This window comes from Leptopilina boulardi, unplaced genomic scaffold (genome assembly GCF_019393585.1).
Source record: "Leptopilina boulardi isolate dan_hultmark-lab unplaced genomic scaffold, ZJU_Lbou_2.1 LbouV2_367, whole genome shotgun sequence".
Taxonomy (NCBI): domain Eukaryota; kingdom Metazoa; phylum Arthropoda; class Insecta; order Hymenoptera; family Figitidae; genus Leptopilina; species Leptopilina boulardi.
Window position 1 is genome coordinate 1,191,500 of NW_026137937.1, and position 24,856 is coordinate 1,216,355.

General features: G+C 27.5%; 2 protein-coding genes across 5 annotated transcripts in view; one reads left to right on the top strand and one right to left on the bottom strand.

The window, feature by feature from the left end:
* LOC127287013 (uncharacterized) overlaps positions 1 to 24,856 on the top strand; it is a 216,237-nt gene that overhangs the window by 37,770 nt on the left and 153,611 nt on the right. The window contains exon 3 of the mRNA XM_051313708.1: positions 10,367 to 10,884. The gene's annotated coding sequence lies outside the window, so the exon portion shown is untranslated. The remainder of the gene's footprint in view (positions 1 to 10,366; positions 10,885 to 24,856) is intronic.
* LOC127287022 (uncharacterized) overlaps positions 7,541 to 24,856 on the bottom strand; it is a 442,987-nt gene continuing 425,671 nt past the window's right edge. For 2 of the 4 annotated variants that reach the window (XM_051313719.1, XM_051313718.1), the window contains 5 exons: positions 13,334 to 13,481; positions 9,398 to 9,471; positions 9,131 to 9,265; positions 8,783 to 8,930; positions 7,541 to 8,128 (listed from right to left, as the gene is read on the bottom strand). In XM_051313719.1, coding sequence (XP_051169676.1) covers positions 8,020 to 8,128; positions 8,783 to 8,930; positions 9,131 to 9,265; positions 9,398 to 9,471; positions 13,334 to 13,416 — 549 coding nt within the window. In that variant the 5' untranslated portion in view covers positions 13,417 to 13,481 and the 3' untranslated portion in view covers positions 7,541 to 8,019. Of the gene's footprint in view, positions 8,129 to 8,782; positions 8,931 to 9,130; positions 9,266 to 9,397; positions 9,472 to 13,333; positions 13,482 to 13,629; positions 13,860 to 24,856 lie in introns of those variants that run through there. The other 2 variants (XM_051313722.1, XM_051313720.1) reach the window with 2 other exon arrangements.

Consider the following 24,856-nt stretch of genomic DNA (forward strand, 5'->3'; position numbering starts at 1 on the left):
AAAACAATGCGGTGTATGTGTGTGTGCATTTAAAAGTTCATATCCTCGTCTATCCTCGAGATGAAAAAGAGATAAAACTTTGGCGTAGAATCTGTTGGTGTTTCTGTTGTCATCTGTCACGACTGAACCACTTCGAATTTTTAGTATAGTTTTAACAAATTTCGAAATAATCTTTCCAAATTTTCATATAAATTTAGTAAATAACGAAGTGCGCGTCGGTTTAACTTACTTCTGGTTTTTCGTATAAATTTATCAATTTACGAAATAATAATTTCAATTTCTGGAATATATTTACTAAAAAGACTATTGGTAAAAATATACCGATTTTCGTTATCAAACCCAAATGTTCCGCGTTTGAAAAAGAGAATACTAAAATTTCCTATCAGATTTATCAAATATTGCTACTAAATTTCTTTCCGTGTACCTAATAATAATTATTATTTTTATTATTTGTCACGCTATTACATTATTTGGAAAAAAGAAATTTTAAATTAGTAAGCCGATTTATTCCATGAATTAGTAGTTTTCTACTAGCAATTAGAGTCAAAACTGTTACTAATTCAATTGGTAAACGAATCCGTACTCTTTCATTAGTAGAAAACTACTAATTCAGATTTAGAGAGTAAATAACAATTAATAATTATTACCGTTAGGAATAATTTATGCTTCTAATTTTTGTATGATAAAAAACGGAATTTACATTGATACATTTCATGAAATACTTGGAAAAAAATATTCCTATTTCCGCATCTGAATTCTCATTGATCAAGATGAAAAAAAGGGTGATTTTTTGTTGATATTATCTAATCGTAGACGAACAATAATGTATTCAACAATGAAATTTTTGCCTAAGTTTATTTGAGTTACAGTACCAGTTTTATAATGCAATGAGTGACAAGCGTAGTCAATCAGATTATTCGTGGGAAGAAATGAAGCTACCGTAAAGGCTATATAAAGAAGTAAAAGGTTGCTTGAAATCTGCATTTCTGTATCATTGAGATTCCAATGTGATTATTAAATCTCTATTTGCTCGATCATCGGGTCAATCACCTTCATCTGAATATATATATATATATACATATATATATATATATATACTCTTTAAATCTGAATTAGTTAAAAATTTTAATTAATTTTAATTTTTTTTTAATTAATTAATTTTACTATATCGAATTAGTTAAATTTAACCATAATTAAAATTAGATAAAATTTTTACTAATTTAAATTTAGAGAAAAGGTCTTATTAATTAAATGCCTTTAATATAATTTGTTATATATATGTAAATATGCTCTTTAAATTTAAATTAGTTAATATTTTAACAACTGTATAATGCCACTCAGAGAAAAAGTTAAATTAACCTATTTTGTTTGACACAATGAAAAAGTTTAGTTAATTCAAATAAAAATTTGGTTCATTTCAATAAAGGCCTAAAATTCATTTAGTTAACAGAATAAACAAAATTTTTATTTAAAGATGTTTGTTCCATTTAACCAAATCATTGTCTTTGATTAACTACGTATTGTTTAGTTAAAAATAATTTGGTTCATACAATACAAAAATTGAATACTATTAAATGTATTTATTTGGCTGTTTCAAAGAAATTTTTCAGTTAAATTTTTTTAAAACAATTTTGCCTTAGAGAATACTATGTATAACGCTTTCTAAAACCTTTCAACATTAGATCTCAGAGATATAAAACTTTATAGTAATTTTTTAGAAGATTTCAATGTTTTGCAATTTTTATGTATATTTACACTATTTATTTGAAACAAAAGGAAAATGAATTCAAGGTGAGGAATGTCGAGTTTGATAACTCAGTTTAAGAAGTATCAAAGGTGTAAATGGACGTTTCCGAGATCTCACTAATTAATCGTTCCCCTCCATGAAGCACGTATATATTTACATCTACCTTGACTTGAATCCTGAATAGCATTGCAGAAGTGGTATACAGTAATTATATATGCACTCGGCATGGAAGTGAAATTAAGACTAGAAAATCATTTACTGATTATTATATTCGATTATCTCGAGACTTATTAATATTATTATTATCAAGTCCCTTTCTAAAAAAAAGAAAATAATTATTATTCCTTGTAGTATTGCCAAAGAAATAAGTCACTGTAAAAAAAATTTCTCAAAATTCTATTAAGTCTTTACTTTTATAAAAAAAAAAAGTTGACTGAAAATGTAAATGTCTATCAGTAAAATATCGAGTAGAAGAAAAATGGGATAAAAGATTAGGAGATTTTGCATTATATATATTATATAATATATTATTCTTGATCTGAAGATAAAAATTCTTGTGCATCGAACCTCATTTTCAAGATACTCGCGCATAAAACATAACGTTTCTATGCTTTTCCCCACGGTAATTGAGGGAATAATAGTAAATATGATGAAGGAAAGAATAAAAAAAAAGGAGCAGACACTCTGCACGAAATATGAAAGTAGAAAAGAAAAGGCACAAAATAAAGAGTGCGAGATGTTTCACTACCGTTTCTTCGCTAATTTAAAGACGACTAATCGTATAAACGTTATTCCGTACTCGTAATATAATTGATAAATCCAAAGAGCACGCAAAGATATGCTACCGCAATTTAGTTAATTGTGAGAGACACCGTTAATGTTCTCCTCGAGTCCCGCTTTGTCAACTTTCATTGTTATTTCATTGTTCCGATAACTTTCCAGACAGTTGTTGATATAGATTGATTCCAATGATTTTAAATTCCATCACAATGAGATAAAGAATATATGTGTTACGGGCAATGTGTGGGAGGCGGGCAATGTCCGAGAATGCCCGGGCATTGTCGACAATGCCCAAAATCAGTGGGCATTGTCGACATTGCCCTGTTTTTTTCGGTCAATGTTGAAAATTATTTATAAAATTCTGTTTTCTGGGCAATGTCGACAATGCCCAGTCCATTTTGGGCAATGTTGAAATGCATAAAATTTTTTAATAAAAAATAATTTGTAATATAAGTAAATATTTCATCACTTGTTAAAACTGAATAATTGAATAATATAATCAATTTAACGCTGTTTACTAAATTCTGAAGAATTTTTATTTGTGCAGTCAATTCAATGGATTTATTTGCAATCATTTTGTGTGCCCCAAAAGGAGGACTTTTCGTCATTTTACGATATCAAACATAAGTATAGACTTCATTGAACCAATTAAAGTTATGCGAAAAAAAGGATTCGAGGAGTTACAGATTTTTAAAAAAATACGACACAATTTCCGTGAACGGAAACAAGAAATTAATTAGACCTATTAACAGTGACAGTGAAAATAAATATTTCGGGCATTATTTTCTAATAACATGTTACTTATTTATAATAAACAACATTGCCCAAAAATTAGTGGGCAATGTCGAAAATGCCCGGGCATTGTCAACAATGACCGGGCATTGTCAACCTTTTGTAAACGTTTTTAAAAATAAGTGTGCAATGTCGACAATGCCCACTGATTTTGGGCATTGTCGACAATGCCCGGGCATTCTCGGACATTGCCCGCCTCCCGCACATTGCCCGTAACATATGCATTATTAGAGAACAATTTTTATAAACAAGTTTTTTTATTTAACTTTTATTAATTATTTAATAATTTATTGTTATTAATTAATTAATTTTAGTGCATTGAAAAAATCAATTTAGTAAAATTTGTTGAATTAAAGAAATTGTAAAAAATTTTAACAAAAAAATAAATATGTATGAGACAAAAATTAAATATTATATTATTACTTATGTGATTTTAATTATTATTTAATTAATGAACATTCTATGCTAATTTTTTATCACAGTTTGTCAATTTATTAAAAATGACAAAATTAAAAATAACTGATCCAGTATGACGAATGAGAATCTGATAATCAGATTTTAAAAGTAATGTATAATTTGTATTCAGTGATCTTAAAAATTCACCCCTTTCAATTTTTGTACTATTACAAAATATTAACATTGTAATCCAATGAATTTTAATTTAATGAATTAAATTTTAATTCATTATTATAATTACTAATTCCATTGTTCTGTAATTACATCACATATTACAATAACTTAAACGCAGTTAAGAACTTTCACTTGAACCATTTGATTATAAATACATACAAGATAAAGAAGAAACTTTTTTTATCTATGAAATTTATGTAAATTAATGAGGTGTTGATTTTCACGTAAATTTAAATATAAAATAAATTAAATTAAATCTTTGAAACATATGGCAAATGATTGAAGCATATTTATAATTAAAATTTCTTATTAATTATTATTCGCAGTGGAAACAATAAAGAAAAAAAAATACTACAAATCAATTAAGTAAAGTGAGTGAGGTGTGTGCGTGACATGAGAATGATAAAAGTAATGCTTTATTCGAGTAATTAGGGGGTCACACGATGTTTAAGATAAACTTCTCGTAAACATTGTTTCAAGTCCTTAATTAACACATATGCACGGTTGTAAGTTATCGGATTATCTCGCGAGAGGTGCCCTCGCGTTGAGCATCGCGCACATCCAAAGAGAAAAGTATATAATGACGACATATGCAAAACAGTCGTGAGTACCTTGCAAAATAATTCATTTGCTATACAAGTAATTAGTTCAAGGTTATCAAAGACCGTTGCTTTCATAAAGAAAGACGCACTTTTGTTTAAATTGCTTTATATACAGTAAACCAGGGCTAGTACGAAAATTGCAATTTTTTTTTTGTTCTATGATTAATCGAAATTTAAAATTTTATAGAATAATGTTTTAAAATATTTAGTCGTGTTGTGGACATCTTTTTGAAGAATTTTCTGTAAGATTTATTAGGAAAACAAATTTTTTATCTGAGTTATGTCAATTCAAAGTATCGTAATAACCCCACAGTTTAGGGCTATTATGGTAGAAAATTTGTTTTTGTTCATATAAAAAAAAAAGATTGGTGAAGTTCACATCGATTACCATCAAAAATTTAAAATCCAAGATACTGCATAAACACAACAAAAAATTTTTAAAAAAATTCAAAAATTTTAATTTTCATCAAAAAAAAAACAATTTTAATTGTTTAAATAATTCAAAAAGTTAACTTCGATTTTTTTCAAAAACTTCATGAACATTCTCTACAATGTTTTGAAAAATTTAAGACCTTGAAAAAGATGGTATGTCTTACCTATAGTTTCCGAGAAAAAAATTATTTAGTTTTTGTAGCTGATAAACGGGTGTTAAATTAATAATTAATAATAAAAACTGTTTAAATAATTAATAACATTTGAAGAAATGAAGATAAATTGTCAATTATTTTTTTATTTGGAAGATCATCTAATTTTGCCTCAGAAAAACAGTGTAAATAGCATTTTTAAGAATCCAAATTATTAACAGATGATTATTGAAAATTGTTTTTTCAGCACCCCACGACATAACTCGGTAGTGGTTGCCTACCTATTTGGCATAATATTTTATTATTAATTTTCAATTCTTAGTTATACTTAATATTCTTTTTTTGACGCAAAATTAGATGTTCTTTCAAATAAAAAAAAGAATTGACGATTTATCTTCATTTCTTCAAATGTTATTAATTAGTTAAATAATTTTTATTATTAATTATTAATTTAACACCCGTTTATCAAAAATAGTTCATATAGGGTTCGTTGGATACGGATTTCGATAAGCATTCTAATGGTATTTTTTAAATTACTCTAATTTTATTTGTTAAAAAATATTTCATTTTTTATTAACTTTTGTTAGTTAATTAATTAATATCTCGAAAACAAAAAATAATGCCATCTCAAAAATTTAACCATCGATTTATTATGACTTAAACAATATTCATGATTTTTTTCGCGCTTCTAAATGAGGGAGAAGATGTTTAAAAGTTATAAACAAATTTTATTTTTTAAACAAATTGTTTAAAAATTAATATTTAAAAAAAAAAATAATTTTTTCTAAAAGTTTAAGGTCCTTTGCGTAAAAGACATTCTCAACATTTCTCTCTATTTTTAGTAGGGAAAAAGTTATAAGTAAAGCAAAAAAATATTGCTGTTATTTGTTATTATAAATATCTCAAAAAATATTGAAAATTTCAAATTCAAAATTTGTACACTTATTTAGCACCACTATCACTACAATTTACCGAATTTTGAGAAAAATCCGACACATGACCCTGTATTCTCATATGAAATGCCTCATATAAGTATATAGTTTACAATGACTTCATGCGCTACAAAAACTAAATAATTTTTTTCTCGAAAACTATAAGACATACCATCTTTTTCAAGGTCTTAAATTTTTCAGGATATTGTAGAGAATATTCATGAATTTTTTGAAAAAAAATCGAAGATAAACTTTTCAAATTATTTAAACAATTAAAATTGTTTTTTTAATAAAAATAAAAATTTCTGAATTTTTTTTTCTCAATATTTTTTTCATGAAAGAGCATCTAAATACGAGTATTTTAAAAAAAATTTATCCCGATTGGTTAAAAATTACGGAAGTTATAATAAATCAAAAAAAAAAAATTACAAAAAATTTAAATGTGCAATATTTTGAAAAATATTTTGAATTTTTTAAAAATACTTAAGATTTCTTTTTTTGGCCCTTAAAGGAACCCAAATTATCAATACATATTATAAAAATTTATCAAAATAACCTAAATCGGTGCGATCACTTGACGTGGAGTTGCTCTCTAAGAAAAAATGAATTTTTTTTTTTTAATTGTATTTTGTGCTAGAATTTGCAATAAAGTTATGTGTGTAATAAAAATTTTTTTTTTTTTAGAAAAATGTCAATGTATGGAATTATACTAGGGGTGTTTTTCTAATGGAATTGGGGTTGAACTTCATTTTTTTGTTAAGTTTAATGTTTTTTTTGAAGTTTTATGTAATTTTTTATAGTGTTTATGCAGTATCTTGGTTTTTAAATTTTCGATGATCATAATTGATGCGAACTTCACCGACCTAAATAAAGTCACTGTTAGTGGAACATACAGCATGAATGACCAAAAATGCCCAGCAAAACCAGTTCAACGAATTTTCATGAAATTTAGTATTCATAAGGCTTTTTGGGGTTGCTGATCACGAATAAATCATTAGTTTTGCGAAATTCAAAATGGCGTATCCAAAATGGCGGTCATAATTTTTTCAAATTTATCAGATTTGCCTGAAAACTGTTACTCGGGGGTTTTTGGGGTCACTGATTACGAATCTGTCATTAGTTTTCTGAAATTCAAAATGGCGGATCCAAAATGTCGGACATAATTTCTTTTTAATTTATCAGATTTTACTAAGTTTTGGTACTCAGGGGTTTTTGGAATTGTTTATTGCTAACCTGAATAAAATTTTCATTACATTACATAAAATACAAAATATTCTTAAATATAGGCGCCAATATTCCTAAATTTAGAATTTCGTTTTTCAGTATCATTTTTTTTTTTTTTTTTTTTTTTAATTTGACAAATAGATTCTTTTACTAAAATCAAAACTATATGTCTGAAAAAAATATTTTTAATGAATTAAAGTATATAAAAACACGTGACCACTGATTTCGATCAAAATTACATAAAAAGAAAGCCATATAGTTTCTAATTACCATTTGTTTGAAATGGACTTCTGAATGGATTGAGAGATAAAAATTTCATTATAAAATCATTTAAACAAAAACTAATGTGAATTTCTATTTTAAAATCCTTTAATAGAATTTAACTCTTTTGATTTTGAATTAGTTTTACATATTTTTTTAATTTACAATTTCATCTGCATATAATCAGATTAATATCATATATACCATATATATATACATATATATGGTGTTTAATATCATTATCATCATAATTTTATTTTTCCCATTGTAAATATTTATAGAGTGATAAAATATAGTGTATTTAAAGAGGGGGGGGGGGAAGTGCACGTTTTCGCGATTTATTTTCGTGGCCAATGGAAATGTATATATTGGATTTCAACATTTACCGAACAATAAATAAGAGCGATATCGCATCGTGTCGAGACAGATTTATTGAGTCTTCTTTAGTTTGCTGTGGGTTGCACTGATCATGGGTCGGTACTTGTCGCAGGTTCCGGGCAGTAAGGTGCACCAATTACGTACGCCATGACTATCAGTGAAAACACGATTCCCAATCCAATCAGCATTTGCGTGTTCCTGCGAATATAATAATGCACAGTGCTAAATTATGCGACTGATAAGCGCAGGATGCTTGAGGTTCAAAAGGTCAAAATCGCTCGCTCTCTGATTAACTATTTCATGCTTGAATTATTATTGTGCTCCCATCTATCCCGCGCGCGAATTAAATTTATTTTCTTTATAAGATTTTTTCTTGTAGGAGAAATATAAGGAACAATTTTATTTCTCTTTGAATCTGAATTAAATTTTTTTTTTAATAATAAAAAGGGAGATAAAAAAAAAAGTATTTTTAGGTGAGAAAAAATTAATTAAACTAATTTTCAATTAATTAAATTAATTTTTAAAAAAACATATTATGTTTGATCATTCATTTGATAGTTTTGATTTTGAAATATTTGAGAATTGTTAATTGATTAATAAGTTTTTATTTTATTAAAATACAAATTTTTTGTTTCAACAATTATTTTCGGTTACCATAAGAATTTTTGAAAATTATTTGTCGAATAAAAAAATAATAAATAACGAAAGTAAAAAATAAGTATGCGCAATAATTAATTTACAATATAATTTATTAAAAATTGGATAAGTTAAAAATAGATTTTGTTATTAAATTAAATATTAAATGTAACAAAATTTTTTTGACGCGAGAAAATCGATAAAAATATTTCTTACTTTTTAGATTTTAATAATGTCTTGTATAATCCTTGAAGTAATTTTTGATTGATCCAAAGGCAAAATTTTATAATATAAAGAGCCAAAATGATCAAATAGTACATTATAAGTCTGCTAACTACTTGAGTTTTCTTAGAGTAAGAACCGGCTATTTTGTAAGAAAAAATATATTTGTTAAATTTTTTTTTTAATTGATATTAAATTTTTTTATAAAATATATCGAGATTATAATATAGATAATTAAAAAGTCAAGTTTATTATAATTCATTTTTAGAAATAACGAAAAATAAACAAAGATGTAAATATGTAAAATAACAAAAGTATCTGTATCAAAAGGAAATTCATTACTTGTTGCAATCCAAGACTTCTTTACATCATGAATAACATAATTGGCTTCATAACAGGCTTCTTTGTACCATATGCAAATTAAGTCGTACAATTTTCTACTCATCTCAGGAATACTCATTTCTTCAAAATCTAAATCTAGATTAAAAATTATAATTTATGAAAATGATTTTTCCTAAAAAAAAAAAAAAAAAATTGTAACTGTAATTGAAAAAAAAGTGAACTCCGTTTTTTTCAATTACAATTAAACTTTGTTTTCTTACTACTTACAAATGTCATTTTTCTCAAGTTTCTTATTTATTCTTGGTGATTGTAATTTCCTTGGTTGCAAAAAAATATTTGTACTGAAAAGTACAAAGTTTTTTTTGTTTTACTGTTAATCAATTTGAAATGCTATTACTTGTCAATAAGTTTCGTTTTGTTTACATTAATTAATTTTTTATCTTATTAATTAATATTTAGTCTTATTTTTTTACTATGTAATTATATTATTTTAAAAAAATATTCTTTGATTCTAATAGAAATATTAGGGGAGACTGGGGAAAATCGACCATTGTGGGTAAACCGGACAGGTGTTAGTTTCTCAGAATTGGTCAAACTTTAGAATATGTCAATTATAAATTTGAAAAGACTATATTAAGAATAACTTATTTTTTCAGTTTGACATTTTTTAATTGTGTTTATGCAATTTTATAAACAAAAGTTTGTTTTTTCGTTTCCCCTAGAAATTTTTACGGATCTATTCATAAGCAATTTGTGCGAGGAAATCGTGTAATATTTATTAAAATTGTTTTTTAGGTTTAAAAGGTGTATGCCTCAGTTAAATTTATCGGTATATTATTTAATGATTTTACTAAGCATTTTTTTTATACAGGTCTTAATTGTCGAAATGGGCCTGTGGGGCAAACCGGCCAGTTTATTTTTTTTTTAAATTGATGCAGCAACTAAACAATACATTTTAAGGTACATGTGTCTCTTGGAAAAAGTTGCGCAATTAGATGACCTTTCCAACAAGCTATTATAAAAGGTTTTTCATTAGTTTCTTTAGTTACTAGAGCCTTACAGCTGTTAACATAGCCGGTTTGCCCCAGTCTCCCCTATGCAATAAAATAATTATTTTTTCTTTAAAAAAAATTATTTAAAATGTTTTTTAAAAATCTTATGAATTAATTAGCGTTGTAAATATAAATTCATTTATTAGAAATAAATTTAATAAGAATGTGTCTATTGATTTTTCAGGAAATGCATCAAAACAATTACTCTCTGGGACTTGTGTTTTCATATTGAGGCAGTGTGTTGACATTCGATTGGGGGCTGTGTAAACAAGGTTTCGATTAGCAGAGGTCATAATCGGTATTAGGTACTATTAAAATTCCAAAATAATAGAAAATACATTTTCATCTCAGTTTAAACTTGCGAATCGTTCTGTTAACAAGTATATAAATTTACGTGAAAAACAAATTCTACTCGTGGGCGTTTATATTTTTATGGTATTTTTTAAATTATATTTTTCTCTAATTCTTTTTTTTATGTTTATTTTTATTTTAAAAGTATTCGGATCATCTTAATCCGGGAGTTATCGAATTTTTCTAAAACCGCGTTCGTAGGTATTTAACGTAATTTTATATCATTGTGTTTTCGAAAGTATTCGAAATTCTTAAAACCGCGTGTGAGTGTTTTTTTTCAATTTTGAAAATATAACGTTCGAGTGCCGCTACACATGAGGGAGATTCTCGTTCAGGCAAATGGAGTCTAAGGTAAGATTTTTGTTAAATTAATGCATTATTTGTATTGTTTTTTTGGTCACTAATTTAAGATTTCAAATAGAAAAATTGAGAAAAATTAAATTTTGATACTACTTTAATAAAACAATTACGTTTAAAGAAAGAGAGAGATAATTATAATAATTTAATTATAAATTATTAAATAATGTTAATTAATTATTTATACATAATTCATTTGTTAAAATTATTGCAATTTAATTATTTAATTGTAATATCAAAATTTTTTAATCTCGATTTTTTGATGTATCTTTATACATGTTTTTCGACTTCAGGAATCCAAAAAACACATTTTTCAAAAATGTGCACTTTTTGTATTTGAAAATTTTTTTTAAAATCGTTTTTTGTCCATATTAAAAAAAATGTATTGACATCTATAAATATTTATCTTTATTTTTGTAGTTTGACAAATTTTCTCTGTAAAAAGCGAAAATTTATCAAAAAAATTATTTCACTGAAAAAAATGTTGCCGAGAAATTCAACTACCATTGGGTAGTTGACTAGAAAGTAGTTAAAATAACTACTTTTTTAGTTAATCTAATCATGTTGATGTAGCTAATGTAACTATTTTTAAGAAGTTAATAAGTAATAGTTGATTTTACGTAAATATGTAGTTAAATTACAACTACAGGTCGGTAGTAAAATTAACTCTCTTAAGGTAGTAAAAACAAGTGGAATTGTAGTCAACTCAAAATTTGAAGAGTAGTAAATCCAACTACTATTCACCAGTTATATGAAATGTAGTAAAAGGAATTATTTTCTTTAATTAATATAACTGCTTTTTGAGTAGTCAATTTTTTATTAATTTCTATGATTTTATATAGGCTTCAATAATGTTTTTGTTGTAGAATTAACAAGTCGTCTGTAATTTAAACTACTACTTTAAGTAGTAGATTTTTACTATTTTAATTAATTCGATAAACTTAAAGAAGATTTTTGATGTAGAATTTACAAATCGTTTCCAGTTAAAACTACTACTTTAAGTAGTAATTTTTTACTATTTTAATTAATTCAATAAGCTTGAAAAACGTTTTTGATGTAAAATTTAGAAATCGTTTCCAATTAAAACTACTACTTTCAGTAGTAGCTTTTACTACTTAAAGTGGTTCAATTGAGTTAATACAATCACAAAATGTCACTCTACTAATTACATTTTTAATTGGTTTAACTATTTTTATATAGTTAATAGAACCGTTTAAATTCAGTTGAGGACCTATTGTATTACTCAGAGTAGTTAAAAAGTAGTAAAACCTACTAGTTTTTTTTTCAGTGTTCCTCATCGCAACAATTTTTTTGGGGCTAGAAATAATTTTTATGGCAAATTTTCTCTGTAAAAAAAAGATTTTCGTTTATTAAAATTTATATTTTACGAGAAACAATTTAAACTAAATACATATTATACATTGTAATTTTAATAATATTAATTGATAAATAATATAGACAGCCACAATAAGAAATGAATTTTGAAATTTCCCGCCACTTTCGTCAACCAATAAAATCACTCGCAGTTTAAAGCAAGATTTTTTTTCTGACGGTTGCTCGTGTGGTTGGTTTTCATTTTCCTCTCTTACCAAAAAATTTAAAAAATTTATTAACTTTATTGTTAAAATTAAAACTTACTATAAAGTTACTAAATTTTCACTAGAACAGGGTGCGGTAGTTGATGAGAATTATGATAAATGACGAATTGGGATTTTGGCGAGTGGGAACACTGGAAACCAACCATGTATCATTTCGGTTAGGGTATTACGTTTGCGTCCATCGAACCCGCGTTCCATCCCCGACCCTCTTCAATTTATTTTGAACATTTTACTTTCACAATGCTAGGTTTCTGAAAAATGGTACTGTTAGGTATGAGACTTCAAATTTAAGAAATTGATTTTGTCCATTTTTTCACAATTATTAATTTTTAACTCGAATCTTCCAGGAAAATATTTGAAAGCTTCCCTCGATATTCCGGTGAAAGATTCCCTGGAAGTTCGGTCAAATAGAAATTCTCTCATTTAAAAATTCAGGCAATTAGAATTTCTGTTAAATAAGAAATTGGTTCAATTAAAAATTTTCTTTAATGAAAGTTTTGTTAAATGGAAATTTTGTTAAATATAGAAATTATATTAAATGTAAATTTAGTTATGAAAATATTGTCAAGAGAATATTTGGATTAGTACTAATTTGGATAAATAGGAATTCGTTGTTGCTAATATATTTTTCCAGTTCAATTAATATCATTTTTCCGCAATGAACGCTTATTTTTGTTATGATTCTTTTTTTTTCCCGCGAATATAGAATTTATAAAGTCGCGTCGGCAGATGAAATAGCTGCGAGGAAATGAATGTAGCTAATTTTGAATGTGACTAATTAGAAAAGATAGCACGCTGAAGAAAACTCCATCAAAATTGAAATGAACATGCATCCGTGTACATACCTGTTTGTTTCAATGTCTCGTACTGGAAAAAGATCATCTATTTCCTTAGCTTGAGTTGCACGATGAGTATCTTCCAGAGACATAATCGGCACCTTGGCACGGACCACCGTGGGTGTTAGACAGGAAATGTAGTTTGTTCAAAAGCCTTCTGAAATGGTTTGGTAATTAAAAATGTGCAGATGCCGAGGAATGTATTATATATATATTTATTTATTTAATCATGATGAGTTGTTTTTTAAAAATATAAATATTCAGGAATTGATCCCTGTATTGGAAGTAGACATAGTTTGATTAACCTTGTCGATAGAACGGAAGGGTTAATTGAATGTCATTAACTGGTCTTCAGGGGACCAGAAAACGATTTTGCGCATCACCCTTGGAATCGAAAGCGTCTACCACGCAAACACGCTCGATTTAATTCTCCATTTTACTCTTCTCTCTTTGTTTCAACTATTAACTTGCAAATTTTCCCAACCTTGAACTTTACTTTTCATCACGAGTTACCTGTCAAATTGAATTATGTAATATTCTGAAGTTGTCTATTTTGTAAAAACATTGAAAAAAAAGAAATTATTTTCTTAATCTCACTTTTATTTTGATTATTAAAATTAGTTTTTTTAACATAATAATATTAATTTACAATAATTTTGTTAATATAGTTATCGAGAAAATATTTGTCTTTAAGTAAAAAAATATTTCAGAAATGACAATTTTTTAGAATAAAAAATAAAATTTACACCCATTAGAAAAAAGATTTTGTTGATTTAAAGAAATCTATTTCTTTGATTTGTTTTGTTTCATTCGTAATAAAATTTTCTTTATAATAAATAAAAGCAGGATTTTTAATTAGAAGAAAGTTTCTTTGATTTAAATAAATTTTTTTTGTATCAAAAAAATATGTGCTTTAAAACAAAAGAATTTTTGCATTTATATATAGGGTCAAAGAAATAATTCTTTAATTTAAAAGTAAAAATTTTTTTGGAAACAAAGATATTTTTTTTTGGAACAAATAAATTTTGTATATTAAAGAAATTTTTACTTTAAAACAAATAAAAAAAAGTCAAAGAACATGATTTCTTTAAATCAATAAAAACTTTTTTCTCGATTTACAAAAAAAAAAAATTATTAAAAAGATTATTAAGTAAAAAATTGAGACAAATATTTCTCTCATCTAATAATTTATTTGTTGATTAAGATATTATTTAATTTGAAAAAATATGCTTTAATTTGGAGAAATAATCTTCCAAAATTTGAATTTTTTTTCAAAATTACGTACATATTAGCAGAGAGATATTGCTTAGATGTCGCAGCTAAATTTTTTGTGTTAATTAATATGAGTATTTACTAATATTTAGAGTTTAAAAAATAGTTGTATATAAAAAAATGCGGCTTTTCCATTTAAAAAAAAAATCATTTAATGTTATAACAAATTTGATTCGAAAATAATGAAAGTTAGGAGGATCATGCAATCTATATCCCACGGATTGTAGATTCCCATCATCAGATTTTTTCAAGATCGGACACAGGAAACAGCAGTTAAATAATTGAGCAGTCGAAGATGAGCCGCATGAGTAGTCGGAGATGGACTTTGTGGCGTCTTTTAACATTGTTACAATCAATTGGCTACGAAGAAGAATTTCTTTTTTTTTCAATATCAAATGTGTATCCTTGAAATCATAAAAAAAAACCATAAAAGCAAACAATTGAAAGAAATTATTTATTCGTATAAATATTTTATTTTGATTAAATTATATAATTATATATTCCACTTGTATAAAAACTAGTTAAATTGAGTTTTTTTTTCTTTAAATTAAAAATATTTAAATATTAATTTCCTCGGTGATCGAAGAAAATTTTTTTTGCGTTCTTGTATTTTTTTCTTATACCAATTTGAGATAATTATGAGAAAGCAAAAAAAAAAAAAAATTCATCATGAATGATGGAGATTTTATTCCTGCGTGAATAAGAATTAGATCTATTGATTGACACGGTTCGTGATCAATCAGACAGAGAATTAAGAGGTACGGATTATAAAAAGACGAGAGAGCGAAAGAGAGAGAAACGGAAACCAATCAAAGGAAGCGACAACAAGGAGTAGTCTGCTGCTGGCGTTCGTTGATCCATTCGCGAGACCCTGACCGTCAGGGTCATTGTGGTTCGAGTTTAAGATCTCTCAGTGAGCACGGGTCAATCGCGAAGTGTTGGTGCACCTTTGTTAAATTTCTGATAGAAGTGGAAATATTTTCCGATGTCATCTCACGCTCCGTCACTTCGTGGTCAATCATTTGTAACACTCTACTAAAAGATGCCACAAAGTTCATCTTACTCGTCTATATACTCATGCGATTCTATCATAATCTTTGGGTGCTCAAATTAAATTGCCGACCACTGTTTACTTATTCTAATATTAATACACTGAAAAAAAAATTATTTCATTTAATTAATCAATTACTTGACTATTATCATAATATTTACTTGGACCAAATAATTTTTATTTGAATAAAATAAACTGTATTTGAAACAAATAAAAATATTCGATTTCAAATACCGAAATTATTGATTCAAATACAGTTTATTTAATTCAAATAAAAATTATTTGGTTCAAGTAAATATTTATTTGATAACAGTCAAGTAACTGACTATTTAAATGAAATGTAAATGTTTTCTTCAGAGTGTCAGTACTAGAAAATTTTTTTTTGTCCTACCTGCATGGAAATTATGTCATTTCGGGCACTTAGTGCGGGCGCAAAGTAACACATTCTCGCCTGGGGGTAGAGTAAGCGGGCGGAAAAGTATTTTGCGCCCGCATGTTAATTTCTGTTTTTCTTTCTATAAAAAGTGAAGAAAATAATTCAGAATAATACAATAGATCATTATCTTTTATTTTATCTGTTATTAAAGTGCTATTTTTTTCAGTTATCAATATAAAAATGCGACTATTTATTCTAATAAATTTTCTGCATTTCAAAAAGATTGTCACCCGCGTGTGATGTTTGCCCAAATGAATTGAAATCAAAAATAATATCAAACTTGATTATTTTATCAAGTGACAGTAAAAAAAAAAAATTTATCCACACTCTGAACGTTATAATGTAATATAAATTTCCACAAAACAGACGTGTAATTTGCATAAATAGTAATAAGAAAAAATATTTTCTTATTGTATTTCTCATTGAATCAGAGAAGATTCATTGAAGATTCGAAAAAGGTACATGCGTCAATTTTACTGTAATTCGCGCTCGACTAGTCTCGCTTGTCTGTAATATATATTCGTTTCCGAGACATATTTTATTTTAAACAGATAAAAATTTACACAGTTAAACGTTAAACAATTGCAATAATAATAATAATTATTATTATTGTTAATGATGTTTAGAGGTCGTTGTTGTTATTATGTTGTTGACATAACAACGTTATGTCAACCAATAAATAAACATTTTAACTGTAAAAGGCCTCTAAACATCATTAACAAATTTATAATAACAGTTTGAAAGAAATTTAACTTAAAATAATAATAATTATTATTATTATGAAAAAGAACCATTTTATGGTCATTTAATATTATTAACTCTTTTTTACTTTGATAATATTTCACAAAAACTAATTAATATCCATTTAATATAAATATACTAATAATATCTTTTAATTATGTCATGAGAGTGCGATAATTATGAGCCTGATAATTCAGCAATAGTTCAATGAAAATTAGGTTTGAAAAATTATAATTAGAAATGGACTTTAAAAAAAGAAATGGATAATTCATTCAATCCTTTTTGCGTTTGTATTAGATTGAAGGACTTGGCAGGTCGATCACCTGCAGAGGTACTTTCTTCGGGTTATGCGAACTGCATTCACTCACGGTGAACTCTTCCTTGCAATGCACCAGGGTAGTGACCTAGTAACTTGTGGCAATTACGTTAATATACTGTTTTTGATACGGTGTGTAAACCACTCTTGGTCACAAAGTACTCACGTGGAAAAATTCAACAAATATATATTTACATTAGAAGTTCAATGCATAATTCTAATTATTTCATTATTTTAAATATATAATTTGTTATTGTTATTGAATAAATGAATAAGATAATTTCTAGTTGAATACTCGCAAGTGTACCGTTTTTATCCCACATGGAAAAAAAGGATTTGCTTACAGATGCTAACTGATGTTTGCTGTGGAATCTATCAAAATTTAGTAACCACAAATAAATTTTTTGCTATATGACAACGAAAAAGTTTGCTATGATAAACAATATCAGTCTTAATATTTAAAAATTTACTGTCACAGCAAGCTTCTCTCACCCCATAGTAAATTTGTTCGCTGTCCCTATATTAGCTAACGTAATTTGATGTGGCAGCAAATAATTCGCACAAATTTTTTCGATGTTTGTGGTATTTAAAACAAGTAGAGAAATTATTGGTTCAAATACAGTTTATTGAATTCAAATAATAATTATTTGTTTCAAGTAAATGTTTATTTGATAATAGTCAAGTAACCGATTACTTGAATCAAATAAAACTTTTTCAGGGCAATATTTTCTGTTTTTAAATTAGAATTTATAGGGCAAAAATGTTATTATCTCAGCTACTGAGAATGTAATGAGGACAATTAGTCACAAAAAATGTTTTGGATGTTTCGCGATAAAAATTAATTGAATTAAAAATTGTGCATAGGTATACGCATAGAAAAAGTTTCCTGTGGCAGCGAACTATTTGCTGTCACATCAAATTACGTTAGTTAATATAGGGACACCGAACAAATTTGCTGTGAAGTCAAAAATTTTACTGTAACAGTAAATTTTTAAAAATTAATACTGATATTGCTTTTCACATTATACTTTTTCGTTGTTATAGCAAAAAATTTAGCTGTGGTTACTAATTTAGGATAGATCCGATAGCAAACATTAGTTAGCAACTGTAAGCATTTTCTTTTTTTTTCGTGTATATAAATGTTGAAATGTAAAATAAATAATAAATTAAATTAAAAGTAAATATTACAAGCACTCAATAATAAAAAATCATAAAGTTGGTAAAAAAATGTAGGTATTTACAAAGACAAAAGTTATGAAATAGAAGAAAATCGTCGGCGGAATGTCATTGAATGAAATTTCAATGTTAATATAGTCATTTAAATGAAATGACGATAACGACAGAGGGAAAAGAATGAATAATATAATTGCGGAATTGGCATGTGTGACGGAAGCCAGGATCGGCTATTTGTAGCCCGAATAGGAGCATGCAATCGAAATCACGATCGCGGTGATTCCTGAAGAATGATCGGCCAGTGAGAGCATGCAGGATCGCGTGATCGTTTCTTCCTCGTTTATTACGTCGTCCTTATCCACAATGCGAGAGAGCCCTATGCGCGATTCTCTCGTTTGGTTATAATGCATTCCAGACTGACCCTAATCTATGTTGTACCAGTGCAAAAGTCTACAGGTACAGGTCCCCGGATATGATCGTTAAATTGCAGAATCGTGATCGTATTAATGTCACGAGCGAATCCATTTGCAGGTAATATTAAGGCAAAATTCCAATGTCCTTATTGTCTGATAAATGAGCATTTTTTTTTTTCAATGAAGGAACCTATTAAAAAACAATTCCACCTTCTCTTCAGCTTGGGAAAAAGGGGCAAGCTGTTTCTAAACGGAAGTGTCTTCTTAAATTGCTTATTTTTTTCATAATTAGAAATAGTTTTATAATTGGTATCATAAGTTCAGTGAGTGAATATAAAAGTGTATTAGATTATTACAGAGTTCAAATTTTTAGGTAGAAACAGTTTATGACTTGTCCGATACAATGTTCAATACAATTTTTATTTTGCAGTATTTTAACCCATTAACGCCCAAAAACTGAAAATTCTTTGTACACATTCAGGCTACGTTATTTTAAGTAAATCGGTCAACATTTTCTACGAGAGGTACATTTCCTATAGGTCTTGAGTGTGCTCTTTCCGATTCCGGTGTCAAAAATTAATTTCGTCTAAGCCTAAATTAAATATGGCGGTTTAAATGTCAAAAAACACAAAAAAAGTTTCATTTTTTTCAGTTTGACATTTTTTTTCAATTGGAAAAAATGTAAGAATAAAATTAAATTGTCAACCATAGGTGCATAAAAGTTGTGTACTTTCGAGAAAAGTAAAGTAGAAAAAAAAATTTCAAGATTGCGGACCAAATATGGCGTCAAATTCATTGTAAAATGTGAAAAATTTGTGCAATATTGGTCAAATTGACAAAATGTAACTGGATTTGCCTGAATTTTGTTACTCGGGGGTTTATGGGGTCGCTGATTAAGAATCTGAAGTCGGTTTTCAAAAATGCAAAATGGCGGATGAAATTTTAAAAATGCATTCAATTGGTCTGAATTTTCATACTCGGGGGTTTTCGGGGTTGCAGATTAAGAATCTGAAGTCGGTTTTCAAAAATTCAAAATGGCGGATCCAATATGGCGGATTTTGAAAAAAATCCATCGTATTTACATGAAATCAGTTTCTCGGGGGTTTTTGGGGTTGCTGATTAAGAATCTGAAGTCGGGTTTGTAAAATACAAAATGGCGGATCCATAACCACTATCTCCATAAAATCCAATGTTTGCGCATGCGCACAGAAAAAAGTTGATGAATTCGTCGAAAAAGTTTAAAAATTTACTAACTTCGTGCCCATCCAGAAGATAATATCTAGTTCATGAAAGTTTTACTATCTATTTCTTTCTGAGTGTATGTCACTAGAAATATTCAAACATTTGAATAAATAAATTTTTAATTCAGTATTAATAATTAAATCTAAAATAAACAAATTATATTTAAAAAAATAAAAAAAAATAACATTCTTAATTTTGTCTATCTCCACGTGGTAAGAATTGGTAAACGCCTATATGGGCGGCTAAGAAACATAAACTTAAAACCCCTTCAGGCTATTTGAACGGATTTTTACATTTTTCATTTGTCATATTGGATCCGCCATATTGTATTTTTGAAAACCGACTTCAGATTATTAATCAGCGACCCCAAAAACCCCCGAGTAACTGATTTCATGTAAATACGATGAATTGTTTTTTTTTAAGTCCGCCATATTGGATCCGCCATTTAGAATTTTTTTAAATGAAGTTCAAATTCGTAATCAGCAACCCCAAAAACCTTCGAGTATGAAAATTCAGACCAAATGAATGCATTTTTAAAATTTTCATCCGCCATATTGGATCCGCCATTTTAAATTTTTGAAAACCGACTTCAGATTCTTAATCAGCGACCCCAAAAACCCCCGAGTAACAAAATTAAGGCAAATTCAGTTACATTTTGTCAATTTGACCAATATTGCACAAAATTTTTACATTTTACATTGAATTTGACGCCATTTTGGTCCGCCATCTTGAAATTTTTTATTCTACTTTACGTTTCTCGAAAGTACACAACTTTTATGCACCTATGGTTGACAATTTAATTTTATTCTTACATTTTTTCCAATTGAAAAAAAATGTCAAACTGAAAGAAATGAAACTTTTTTTGTGTTTTTTGACATTTAAACCGCCATATTTAATTTAGGCTTAGACGAAATTAATTTATGACACCGGAATCGGAAAGAGCACACTCAAGACCTATAGGAAATGTACCTCTCGTAGAAAATGTTGACCGATTTACTTAAAATAACGTAGCCTGAATGTGTACAAAGAATTTTCAGTTTTTGGGCGTTAATGGGTTAATTTAACAGAATTTGAATTAAAAAAAATCTCACATTTCCAAAAATTTCCAAAGAAAAAATTAAATTATTATTAAACTATTTTGTTGTATTAAACAAATTATTTTGTTGTCGTAACTAAATTTTGATTAGCATTTAAAAATGTTCAACCAAATAATTTTGTTGACCTAACCAAATATTTGGTTGAGATAACTCTATGACTTTGTTTCAGCCAACCAAAATTTGGTTACAAGAACCAAAAATTGCCTAACCAAACAATTTTGTTGCAAACACAAAATCTTTTTTTTCAGTTTGGTTTCTGTATCCAAAAATAAATGAATAATTTATTAAATATTTAATGTACCTTTTCATTTTTATTGCTGTAGTAATTTTTAAAAAATTTATAGACAAAAACAATTATTTCGTTCAGAAATAACACACACATAAAAAATTAGATTGTGAACCAAAAAAATAATTTTTTGTTTCTAATAATCGGTTATTTGACTATTATTAAATAAATACTTATTTGTATTAAATATTTATCACTTGAGTTAATTAAATGGTACTTCTTTGAAATACAAAAATTATTGAACACTGAAAGAAATAACGCGATGGTACAGCTAGAATTATTTCTAATTTCTCCATAATGAATTGGTAAAAAGCTATTTGGCTACTGCCATATATTATATAGGCAATTCAGCCATACAGAATATCGTTCTATAAATATAGATGTTTAAGTCAACAAAAAAGTGGGTAACATAACCTACTATTTTCGAAGTGTTTACAGTTTCTTATCAGGATTTTTTTTCTCATAAATACAGAATGTATAAAACATATTAAAAAAATTTCTGAAAGGATAGGTATCATTTAAAAATCTGCAAATAAAATAAACTATGAAAAATAAAAAAATAAATAAATTTTAATAAAATAAAAAATGATTCATAGAATATGATATAAATTCCATATTATATACTTTTGAAACAATATTTTTTAAATTTTTATCAGAAATGTTGTTGTCTCAATGAAAATTTTACCGAATAAAATTCAATTCACTGAAAATTTATATTAAAAAAAAATCAAATGATAAAATTTAAGCGTTCAATTAACGTTTCAATATACGAAAGAAATAGAAATAGTCGCCTTGAAGATTCTTATCTGTAATGGCAGGTATTTCTCTAATATCCCACATAGATAGGCATAAAATATATTGCAAAGTTACTTTTTTCTCCGAAGAATATATAATGATGATTATGTAACGACACACCTATAAGAAATCTGTTTTTACTTCCCTTCTTGTTCCAATTGAAAGGAAAGGGATTATGCTAATGATAACTAAAATGATCTAAATAATAGGTAAACTGAAGTGAAAATTTGTATTGGACAAAAATGCAAATTCCAGAATAAGTTCCTATTGCCCCAGTTGTCATGCAGAAAAATATTCTCAAATATGGAAATTGGGATGGTTGAGACGAAGATAAGAGAAGGGTGGGGGGGGGCAAAGATGCTATAGTGGAAAGTGCTCAAGCGTATAGTAATAGTAATTCTCCATATAGTGGCCGAGGGTCTGAAAAGTAGCATAAATTCCTTAGAATCAGTGAGGGATCTCCTGCCGTTTAACCACGAAATAACTTGCATCGGCGCTCTTAAAGCTTCCAGCAACTCGAGCGTTTGCTCCAACGTCCACCTATCTCTTAACAGCTCATTAACCACGTTCACCATTAGTTGACCTCACCATAAACGAACAGCATCCTTTTCTAGAGAAGTGCGCGGTTTTCCGACCTTCCACTGAAAACAGCTCTCGATCCTCTTCTTCTCTTACAGGAATATAAATTCACTCGGTACGTTTTTATTTTTCAAGTGTATACTTCTCACTTTTTTTTCCCCCCCGGCGAAGAATACATTTCCCAATCACTTTGTTTTTTGTATAATTCAGAAAAGCTACTATATTTCTTACAGCAGTTGTGATGAAATTATTTTTCATTCCTTTTAAAAAAAGACGAAATTTTATTTGAAACAAATATAAATATTTATTTAGTTTTAAAATTCTTTAAATTGGAAAAAAAATCTATTAAAATTAACATCATTAGCATAATTTCTATTCATTCAATCAGAACCTAAACGAAGAATATAAAAAAATAAATAAACGGCACCTCATTACGCAACTACATTATATTCTGGTTTAAGAAAAAAGTAAACAGTTGCAATCTATATATCTAATCTGCAAATTCACGACGAGCCTCGCGAAAGTCATTAAAGTTCCATGATTAATTTTTCCCACAAGCACAACAATCTCATTTAAACATCTGTCCATCACAAGTGGCAAAAGTTTGTATATATGCAAAAAAAAAAAAAAATGTTAATATTCATCATAGTTATTATATAATATATACATATTGCGAGTAGGAAGTGATATTCTGAAAATGTAATCCTAATGAGGAAGTGCACTGATGGTTATATTTTCATTGTGAGATTTTTTTTTTTTTTTTTGCAGTGACAATTGTACTCGCGTAATATTATGAAAAAGGACAAAAACAAAAAGTGAACTATAACCGTGAACATTAACTGGCGTCACCAGTTTGCGTTATGTAAGCTTGAATAAAAATGGAACAAGGAGCAGTTATATCCGAATAATTTTCAATGAACTTGGCCCCTGTTGGAAGTGCACAAATGCCAATCTCCAGAAAAGATAGCTATCCAAGTGTGTGAGCCAAATATAGTAAACTTCCCAAAGTTCAAACAATGCTTTTACAACCGTACTGTTATTTTCTTAACTTATTTTTCCTGCAAGGGACTGTGTATCGCGAGTTCTAATCGATCCCACGAATATATCATATACACATCTTTATATTACTGTTATATTATTCATTTTAAACTATTTGTCTTGACCATTATATTCTCATTAATAATTAATTAGCCATTATTGGTTAATTGAAAAAAATATTGCTCTCGAAATTTTTGTTGTTTCTACTATTGGTTCACCAACATATTTTCTATCTAAACACTTAACAAATATTTTAAATGACTCAAAACCGAAACCAAAATCATATATTTGAAATAGTTTTGATTTTATGGAAAAAATAAAAAATTGTATTATTCCTGACGATCATATTTTAATCAGTTTGGACGTCAAATCATTATTTACTAATGTTGAACTGAAACATGTATCTGATTCTATCATTAAACGTTATTCCATTATCGCGCAAAATTTGAATATTCCTCTGGATTACATACTTGATGCTGGCTCCTTTTTTTAACAATATTTTTTTCCAATTTAATAATAAAGGAGAAGAGGGCCTCTAAGGCCTATATTTCGCCCCCTTGGGATTTTAATTTAAATGGTTGAAAACTTTTTCTTATAGTAGAAAAAGTAATTTTTCATTGATTTTAGGTGAAACGTGGGTGTTTAGGTCAAATTACCCCTTAGATTTTCGGATTTTTTTTCAAAAAGAGTGTCAAAAAAACATGCTAAAAACATTTTCCAAATGTTGAGCAATTGGCTTGAAAATCGTTGCTCGGGGGTTTTCGGGGTCGCTGATTACGAATCCGACGTTAGTTTTTCAAAATTCAAAATGGCGGATCCAATATGGCGGCCAACTTTTGAAAAAATTTAATATATTCGTCTGAAGTAAGTAGTTTTCAGTGATTTTAAATATCTGTCCGCCATGTTGCATCCGCCATTTTGAAAAACTGACCTCTGATTCGTAATCAGCGACCTCAAAAACCCCGGAGGAGAGTTTCAAGCAAATCCAAACGATTTTTTAAAAAAAATTCCGCCATTTTGAATTTTAAAAAACTAACGTCGGATTCGTAATCAGCGACCCCGAAAACCCCCGAGCAACGATTTTCAAGCCAAT